Genomic DNA, 10,560 nt, shown 5'->3' with positions numbered 1-10,560 from the left:
TGAACAATGAGAACACTTGGACACAGGAAGGGGAACATCACACACCAGGGCCTGTCATGGGATGGGGACAGAGGGGAGGGATAGCATTAGGAGATATACCTAATGTAGATGATGAGTTGATGGGTGCAGCACACCAACATGGCACATGTATACACATGTAACAAACCTGCGCATTGTGCACATGTACCCTAGAAGTATAATAATGAAAAAAAAAAAATCACACACTCTCCCCCCAAAAAAAAAAATAAATAAAATAAATCTCATATTTGTCTTTTCAATCATTTCCTCTAAGAGAGAATCACAACAAATAATAATGTATACCTAGCTGGATATGAAGAGGACGGTTTTAGCTCTGATCTTCCATTCTGTAGCTTTATGTTTTTGAACCTCTTCATTTTTATTTTTGAGTTATGTCTGTACTTGACTTCTGAGATTCATTTCAGCCTATGATTCTATACATTATTTTGTGTAAATTAGAATATACTTATCGCATGAATACTGCTTTCGTTTAAAAGAAGGATAAATTTAAAAATGTATTAACTCCATACAAATCCTAATAGCTTTTTCATGCTGTCTTAGAGATTTTAGGAAACATTTTAAAAGTAAGGGCAATTAAATTTTTGATGAAACTACTTAACCCCATTGATACATATGTGTGTGTGTATATGTGTATATTATATACATATATAATCTGTGGTTTTGAAAATTTTTTAATAATTTTATTATAATTTAAAAGTTGTATGTGTTTCATTAAAACCTTAGCATGTTTTTCTATAATTTTTAATAAGATAGATTTTTTTACATTGCAATCAGATTTTATTAAATTTGAAGATATTATCAAATTGTAACTTGGGCTTAAATTACTTTTATTTTGTATTAAATTTGGCAAGTTTAACATTTACATTTTATAAGCAAATCTGATAAACATCAATATTTTTGTATACAGTTATCTATGTTTGGAATTATACACCTGAACATAATTTTTAAAAACTCACTTGATTAAAGTCAATGCATCAATATATTATTTTTACTTATTATTCTTGTCAATTACCTTGAAAGGGCATTTACATATCACTTAAAAACAGAATATTTTGTTAATAAAATTCAATTTCTGTACATCAAACATGTATTTACAAATTTTATTTGACCCACACAATTTCCTTTTATACTGTATTTATTCTTCCCCATGTCCTAACAAATGATATCTCTAAACCAAGCTCGTCTAACCCACGGCCCATAGGCTGCATGTTGCCCAGGATGACTTTAAATATATCCCAACACAAATTCGTAAACTTTCTTAAAACACTATGAGATATTTTTGTGATTCTTTTTCTTTAAGCTCCTCAGCTATCGTTAGTGTTAGTGTATTTTGTGCATGGCCCAAAACAATTCTTCCACTGTGGCCCAGGGAAGCCAAAAGATTGGACACTCCTCCTCTAAACCTGACCTTTCTGCAGCAGAACGCCTTGGGTTAAACCAAACTATAGAGCTAGTTCTTCACGAACAAATTTGTCCAAGCACCAGTGGATTATTTTTTGAATGTTTTTGAAGTTTGAGCTAGACTTCCTTTTGAATAGAAACAATTTATTTAATTTGTGATTAGAATTCAAAAGTCACAAAGATTAAGAGAAAGAAGATGATTTAATTTAAAGGGAGACTCTATCAAGGTTATAGATGTCATCAAATTCTATCTATGAATTCTGTATTACTCGATAAAAAGACTAATGCTAGTCTTGAATACTTCATTTTGGAAGAGATCTTTAAAGAATATTTGGTTGAGCCAAGTACGAATCTGATTGTTATTTACATCTAGCATACTTCTTTGGGTTGGGTTGGGTTTGGTTTTTGTCTTAGAAACTCCACTGTAGACCTCCCTTTCTTGATTAAGCTTGAATTTTTCAGAAGTTCTAAGTGATACATTTTGAGTCAACGATCAGAAGAACATTCTAGCTCCACTTAACTCTTATTTTTAAGTTGTAAATTGAGATTGCAGCAAACATCTTCCTATCTCATATTTTCTCTCTTCTACCCTCTCACTCTAGCCAGCTCTGTTTAGAAAGAAAGTTAAGGCTGGGCGCAGTGGCTCATGCCCATAATCCCAGCACTTTGGTAGGCCAAAGCGGGTGGATCACTTGAGATCAGGAGTTCGAGACCAGCCTGGAAAACATGGCAAAACCCCATCTCTACTAATAATACAAAAATTAGTCAAGTGTGGTGGCGTGTGCCTGTAGTCCTAGCTACTAGGGAGGCTGAGGCAGGAGAATCACTTGAACCCAGAAGACGGAGATTGCAGTGAGCCATGATCATGCCACTGCTCTCCAGCCTGGGTGACAAGAGCGAAACTCCATCTCCAAAAAGAAAAAAAGTTAAAAGTGGAGAAATTGTGGAGGAGAATATCAAGCTGTGTGAAAAGTGGTCCCTTTGGTGCTGCAGTTTTCCTCTCTTCATAATTCTTGATCTTTGAACATTTATCCAAACAACCTTTGTCTCTGCTAAAATGTGGTTCCCAGAACTGAATGCTGCCTCTGAAAGTAATTCTGACCCACAAAATGTAAAGAGGATCATTGCTCCATTATTTTGTACCTTATGATTGTGTCTGTCTTTTGGTACCTACAAGGCATATTGATATGGTGGACTCAGGAGACACCTCAAGAGAGAACATCTTTGGCTGATTAGATAATGTCTAAAACGCTATTGAGCAGTTATATAACTAGCAATCTTAGATGGAAATTTTGTGGCTAATTCTGCCCAGCAGGCTCTTCAAGAGGCATCCTGGCTCATATGAAATTCACCAGAGGCCTTGACATATGCCTGCATGAAATTCATAAACCCCATGTCTGCAACCTTTACCTGATGTTGTGTCTTCTAATCTTATGAAAAAAGTAAATAAGTTTTTGTTCCCAATAAACTCATGTTGCTTTTAAGAATAGGTTTTATCTTTGAGGTTCACATGAGACATCCTTTTTAAATGAGCTACAGCAGAACTTTGATAAGCACTATTATTAAACTTACTAGTCTGAGGTTTGCAGAGTATATATTCTTCTTAAGTTTGAAAAATCAGAATTGTTTATTTTTTTTCGTAAATACTCAAGACCATACACTGTAATTCAGAATACTAGTCTATAGGATCCCTCAATACTCAGTACTCAGTTATATAACTCTTTTACTACTGAATCCATTTAGCATAGCCAAGTTCTGTCTTGTAATCCTATCACTGATTTAGCTTTGGATTTTCACTTACCAATATCTATCCCACCATTTAATAACTTTTTCCTTTGTAATTATTCTGAGTGGAAGCAAAAACAAAATAATTTTGCTTTGCCTCTTTAATTCATTAGTACAATAAACTCAAATAATGATAAAATATCAACACATATGTGCATTACACTTTGCAAGTAAAAATACTTTATTATACTTTTTTTTTTACTTGCCCCAAACATAATGTCATACAGTCCTTATTGGTGTTGCAATTCTCATCTCATTATGGGGATTGGAATTCCAGCTAATATTTCTAGATGCATATGAAACTTTTTAAAAATTCATTCTGGCTTATATATGTGTATAGATAGATAGATAGATAGATAGATAGATAGATAGATAGATAGATAGATAGATATAATTTTTACTTCTGGAATCTAAACCTACCAGAGAGCTATCTGTGGACAGAGTACAGCTGGAAGACAAATCTATCTTTTTATTCTTTATTAGGGGCATCTGGAATTATAATCTCAGAATTACTTCAAACATTTACATCTGTTATGATATCATGCTTTTGATTCACTGACTTCTTAGCCAGCTATCCAATTATGTTAAACCAAGCTCTTCCCCATCATAAAGTAAACCATTCCCAGGCTCTTGAGCTTCCCCTTTTCTGCTATCTAAAGAACTCATCCTCAATCACACGTCTGAGTTCTGTGGAAGCAAATCAGCTATTAATTTTATAGTTTTACCTGTCATATCAACAGAATACATTTATTTGAACTCTTCTGCCTTTCTTACTTCAGTATTCCAGAAAGATGGATCTGGGAGACAGGAAAATCAAGTAAGAAGCTTTTGGGCTACTCTGGGATGGTGCAATGATAAGAATTTGCTGTGGGAGGCATTAGAAGAGGACATAGTAATCATCTATTGTGGTTAAACACTTTATTTTATAGTTAAGGAACCACACAAAGGAAAATATCAGTTTATTGTTTTCCTGAAAACTTTGTAGGATAGTGCTTTCTAGGAGAAATTCCAAACATAATCCTAGTGATTCTATATTTATTAAGAGATCTTGGGACCTATAGATAATATCATAATAATAAGACATTTAGTACTATTAGATATACATTTGAGAGAATAATAACGTAATTCATTTCTGTGTAATTTATCTTTCTTATAGAAAGGATATACTTTTGTGGCAGAAGCATTTACAGGTGACACGTACGTAACAGCCTCACGATGGAAACTGCGTCTCATTGGTTCTTCTGCTCCACTGCCATGCCTGTCTCGAGACTCTCCATGCAATACCTTTGCTATAAAGGAAATCCGAGATTACTACATACCCAATGATAAGAAAATTTTATTCAGGTACAAGTATATGACAGAAGGGGAAAGGCATTTCTAAAAAAAAATTAATATTTTAGGGTAAAAATAAATTCTGCAGTAAAATCCTGAGTCGGTTTTGAACTTCAAATTTTATATTCTTTTTGGAAACAATTAATTGAGTGTAATGTGATTATGTGGGTGTTATGTAAGATTAAGCCTGTATGACTACATATAATAGTAATGAGATTTCCTTAGTCTTCATTCTACTTGACTTTGATTAAAGATTCTTCATGACATGGCTTCCTCTTACTACTTTCTTCCTCTTCTGCTCCATCTCTGGCTAGTATTTTGTGGGGGTTTCTTTATCAACCAACTCAGTCTTCTTTTCATGCTCACCTATGTGCAGTGTTCTCCTTAAATAGCCTAATCATAGATTCCACTGTCTTTCGTTAATCAGTCTTCAATGTCCCTGCACTACTTTCAGCCCTTATTACCTTCGGTCTATAGAATTGTTTTGTTTCTGGAATCCATGACTCTATTTTATTCCCTTTTCTACATTTAATCAGTTTTTTCTCTCTCTCCATATCCATTCACATACTCATCCTTTACTACCACAGTAATTGCCTTTCAACCACACATATTTAAACATGTGATTTGCCTGCTTTAAAATCTTTGATAACATTCCATTGGCTACAGATCAACTCCAAAGCACATAGCATGTTTTTAGCATTCTTGAACAGATGCCTAACACAGTGCACTCTCCTGACAGAACTAATGACCACCTCTTGGTATATATGCCCAGAAATTTTATTTTGCTCAAGCCTTTCCTCTTGTCTCATGTGTCCTGTCACCACCTCTCCACTTAAAAAAAAAAATTCATCACCTTTAATGATAATTTTCAGTAGTAAAATTCTTTGTGCTTAAACCTTCAAATATAATTAGTTAGCTCTGGTCATGTTCCTGTAGTCCTTTTTTCTCTCTGAGACTGTGACATATCAAATTCTATCTAGTTAACTTCACATTGGCCACTATGGGAATCAACATTGATTGAAGGCAAGAATCATTTATTTTCAATATAGGACCTAACACAGTGTCTGATACATAATTGGCCTCCATTAACAACGTGTTGTTATTCAACATGTTGTTGGAATACTTATCTTCTCATTTTAATATACACTTCTCTGCATAGAAAATTTGGAAAATATGTGCATTCTCAAGAAGGAAAGAAACATACCAATAACTAAAAAAAGCAACTGTGATAAAATATTTTAACTACTATGATAGGAAACCATCATATCACATGGCAGGGCCACTAATAGACTAAAAAGTGACATTTAACCTACTACCTAAATGAGTCCCAGAAGCTGGGTTAAAGTCATCAAGCTGAGTGGTGAGGAAGGTGAACAGGGAGCTGCTTAGGTAGCACAAGTGAAAGTTCATAAATATACAGCCTTTTCTGGAAACTCAAGACATTGTTTTTCGTTTGCAGAGTTGGGTTTCAGCATGCTATAGTAAGAAGTAAGACCAGAATGTTAGCAAAGGCTTTCTGAGAAGAGCCTCACTGGACAAGAAGTATGGATTTTTACATTAGGAACAAGGGGACTCTTTAAAGGATTTTAAGAAAGATTACATTATCAGATTTCTGTTAAAAATTATGTCTGCATAGCATGAATTTTTAAAAGTACATTATATATATATATAAATAAAATATATATATATAAATAAAAACTAACTAACTAACTTAGTTAGTTAGTTAGTTAGTTTTTTTGAGACAGAGTCTCACTCTGTCACCCAGGCCATAGTACAGCGGCATGATCTTGGCTCATTGCAACTTCTGCCTCCCAGGTTCAAGTTTTTCTCATGCCTCAGCCTCCCAAGTAGCTGGGATTACAGGTGCATTCCACCAAGCCTTGTTAATTTTTGTATTTTTTGTAGAGATTGGGTCTTACCATGTTGTCCAGGCTAGTCTCAAATTCCTGGCCTCAAGTGATCTACCTGCCTCGGCCTCCCAAAGTCCTGGAATTACAGATGTGAGCAACTTCTCCCAGCCCGTTAATTATATAACAGAAAAGATGTTAGAACTTTATTATTTTTAAATTACATTTAATCATAAAAGACATGGAATATGAAAAAAAAAAAAAAAACTTCACTCAAGGCAGGAGTGTGTTGAATGAATGAAAGGGGAGCATAACCGGAGAGGGGGAAACCAGGTAAAAGCTTTGCAATAACCCAGGAGTGAGATTATGGCAGTCTGAAGTAGGGCAGCATATTGACCTGCGAGGACTCTGCCGTAACAAAAGTCCACACGCTGGATGGGTGGCTTCAGCAATAGACATGCATTGTTGCAGAACTGTGGAAACTATTAACAGAAGTGTGAGATCAAATTGTCAGCAGGATTGGTTACAACTGAGGCTGTAGGAGACAACCTGTTTCATGACTTTCTCCTGGCTTCTTGTGGTTTGCTGGTAATCTTTGGTTATCCTTAGCTTTTAGAAGCACCACATCTATCTCTGCCATCACCTTCACGTGGTGTTTTCCCCTGTATGCCTCTGTTTCCAAATTTCCCTCTTTTTTTAGAGACAATCTTGCTTTGTTGCCCAGCTGGAGTTCAGTGGTACAATCATGGCTCACTGAGAACTCTAACTCCTGCCTCAGGCAATCCTCTCACCTCACCATAGCTGGTACTATGAGCATATGCTACCATGCCCAGTTAATTATTTTTTAAATGTTTTGTAGAGACAAAGTCTTGCTATGTTGACCAGGCTGGTCTCAAACTCTTGGCCTCAAGCAATCCTCCTGCCTTGGTCTCCCAAAAGTGCTGGGTTTACAGGCATGAGCCACAGTGCTCAGTCCTAAATTTCCCCTTTTTTAATGAGGACACCAATCATACTGGAGTAGAGCCCACTCTAATGACTTAATTTTAACTTGATTCTCTGCAAAAGACCCTATCTCCAACTAGGTGACATTGTGAAGCACTGGGGGTTAGAACTCCAACAGATCTTTGGTGGTAAGAGGGGACACAATTCAACCCATTACAGGCAGTGACAGGGAATCTGGAGAGAAGAAAAAGGATTTTCAGATATTGAGGTAAAATTGACAGCCTTGCTGGAGTTCTAGAGTTTGACTTGGGAAATGTGTGGAGGATGTCATTTACTTAGAGGGGAGAAGCTCATTTGCAAGGTGGGCCATAGGAAGACAACTGATTCCTTTTTAGTTTTTAAATGTGGTGGTCTAGTGAAATAGCCAAGTGATACTGCATAGGTAGTTCCACCATAGACATTGATTTGGGAGTCATGATTCTGTTACTGTTCCTGAAAGTGCCCAGGAAATTTTGTAAAATGAGAATCAGACCCAGGACAGAACATGAAGACTCTCTGATGTTTGTGGGAATGTCTGTCAGTGGAAGCAAAGCAGCCCCCAAATAGGAGGGAAAGTATAAAAGCTGCTGTGCTCATAGGAGAAGAGTTTTTAAAGGAGGAGGAAATCCGGGTCCAGAGAACACTGTCAAGTTTTCCTGAGAGGTAAAAGAAGAAGAGAACCAAAGTTTCTATAGGATGGTGACAAACTCCTTGAAACCTTGGCAAGAGTAGGTTTAGCACCTGGTGTGTTAGTCCATTCTCACACTGCTATAAAGACATACCTGAGACTCGGTAATTTACGGAGAAAAGAGGTTTAGTTGATTCACAGTTCTACAGTATGTACAGGAGGCATGGCTGGGGAAGCCTCAGGAATCTTACAATCATGGCAGAAGACAAAAAGGAAGCAGGAACGATCTTCACATGGCAAAGCAGGAGAGAGAGAGAAAGAGAGAGAGAGAGAGAGAGAAAGTGCTGTACACTTTCAAACACCCAGATCTCATGAGAACTCACTCACTATCATGAGGACAGCAAGGGGGATTTCCGTACCCATGATCCAATCACCTTCCACCAGGCTACTCCTCCAACACTGATTATCATAATTCAACATGAGATTTGGGTGGGGACACAGAGTCAAACCATAGCACCGGTGTTGGTGTTGGAGTAAGCACGTGGAAGATGGTAAGATGAGAAGAGTGGAGGCAGACAACTCTCCTTAGGTGCTGAGCTGGGAAGTTGGCAATGCAGTAGAGGCTGGACTGCAAGGTGGGCTGAAAGTTGCGTTGGTTTGTGTTTTTGCTTTGTTTTAATCTGTCTTAAAGATAGGAGAGAACTGTACTTATACACAAGCTAATTTCAAGGAGGAATAAAGAGTGGGGTCTTTTTAAGATACAGGAGAGGGGCCAGGCGTAGTGGCTCATGCCTGTAATCCCAGTACTTTACAAGGCTGAGGAAGGAGGATTGCTTGAGCCCAGGAGTTCAAGAACAGCCTGGGTAACATAGTGAGATCCTGTCTCTACAAAAAAATAAAAATTTAGCTGAGCATGGTGGTGCATACCTGTAGTCCCAGCTATATTGGAGTCTGAGGCAGAAATATCATTTAAGCCCAGGAGTTCGAGGTGCAGTGAGCCATGATTGCACCACTGCACTCCAGCCTGTGCGACCTTTTTCATATATATATATAGAAAAAAGTGTCATCTTTTAGTATTGTCATATATATGAGAGACATAATACTCAGAAAAGCAAATTTCTAGAGAAATTAAAAGTTGATCGAATCCTGAGCATTTGTGAGGAATCACCTAAAATGAGAACAAAAAGCCAACTCTTTAATTGCATTAAAAGGGGAGTTGGAAAGAATGAATTAGACTGCATGTTTCCAGTCGTTTTGCAACAGGTTTCCAAACGATTGATGAGGGGTGAAGGTGGAGGCTGTGGCTACTATTTTAATTTCTCTGTATTTTTATGAATCACAGAAAATGCTATTATCAGTGAAGCTCCAAAGGCTTCTGCCAGGAGTGCTTTTTGTGTAATAGAGAGGGTAGACGTGGCAGTAGTTTGCAGATCTATTAAGAGGTTTGGTGGCTTTTAGGGCTATCAAGTTTTATATTTGTTTATTTATTTTTATTAAGCTCCGTTGTACCTGTGCAAGATGTGCAGGTTTGTTACATAGGTTAACATTTGCCATGGTGGTTTGCTGCACCTGTCAATCGAACACCTAGGTATTAAGCTCAGCATGCATTAGCTCTTTTCCCTGATGCTCTCCCACCCTCAACCTCCCCCAACAGGCCCTAGTAAGTGTTGTTCCGCTCCCTGTGTCCATGTGTTCTCATTGTTCAGCTCCCACTTATAAGTGAAAATATGCAGTGTTTGGTTTTCTGTTCCTGCATTAGTTTGCTGAGGATAATGGCTTCCAGCTTCGTCTATGTCCCTGCAAAGGACATGATCTTGTTCCTTTGTATGGCTGCATAGCATTTCATGGTGCATATGTACCACATTTTTTTATCCAATCTATCATTGATGGCATTTGGGTTAATTCCATGTCTTTGCTATTGTGAATAGTGCTGCAGTGAACATATGCGTGCATGTACCTTTATAATAGAATAACTTATATTTACCTGGGTATATACCCAGTAATGGGATTGCTAGGTCAAATGGTATTTCTGGTTCTAAATCTTTGAGGAATCACCACACCGTCTTCCACAGTGATTGAACTAATTTACATTCTCACCAACAGTGTAAAAGAGTTTCCATTTCTCCGCAACCTCACCAGCATCTATCATTTCCTGACTTTAATAATCATCATTCTGACTGGCATGAGATGGTATCTCATTGTGGTTTTGATTCACATTTCTCTAATGATCAGTGATGTTGAGCTATCTTTTATGTGTTTTTTGGCCACATGTACGTCATTTTTTGAGAAGTGTCTGTTTATATCCTCTGTAGGGCTATCAAGTTTTATAAGTGACTGCTTATTACATTTAAACAAAAAGTTATATGTTTTAAATCTAGGATTTGATGATAATAGAAGTTCTATTTCCTTTTGTTTTACAGTACTATATTGGGATCCCTTGCCAAAGTCTATAACTCCAGTATTTTCAGGATGTTAGTGAACTTTACAAAGTAGTTTTACTTTTAGGTTATCATATCAGAAAATTAGACAGTTTTCCTTACTGTATTG

The 10,560-nt window shown here is 36.9% G+C and overlaps 1 protein-coding gene across 1 annotated transcript in view; it reads left to right on the top strand.

Annotated features, from left to right (window-relative positions):
• The window catches only part of ADGB (androglobin), a 237,711-nt gene that overhangs the window by 161,706 nt on the left and 65,445 nt on the right, over positions 1–10,560 (top strand). Inside the window, exon 26 of the mRNA XM_011974447.1 lies at positions 4,382–4,569. Within this exon, the coding sequence (XP_011829837.1) occupies positions 4,382–4,569 (188 nt within the window). The remainder of the gene's footprint in view (positions 1–4,381; positions 4,570–10,560) is intronic.

This window comes from Mandrillus leucophaeus, unplaced genomic scaffold (genome assembly GCF_000951045.1).
Source record: "Mandrillus leucophaeus isolate KB7577 unplaced genomic scaffold, Mleu.le_1.0 Scaffold1451, whole genome shotgun sequence".
NCBI classification, from domain to species: domain Eukaryota; kingdom Metazoa; phylum Chordata; class Mammalia; order Primates; family Cercopithecidae; genus Mandrillus; species Mandrillus leucophaeus.
The sequence above is the reverse complement of the archived record's forward strand: the minus strand, read 5'-3'. Positions and strand labels throughout refer to the sequence as shown.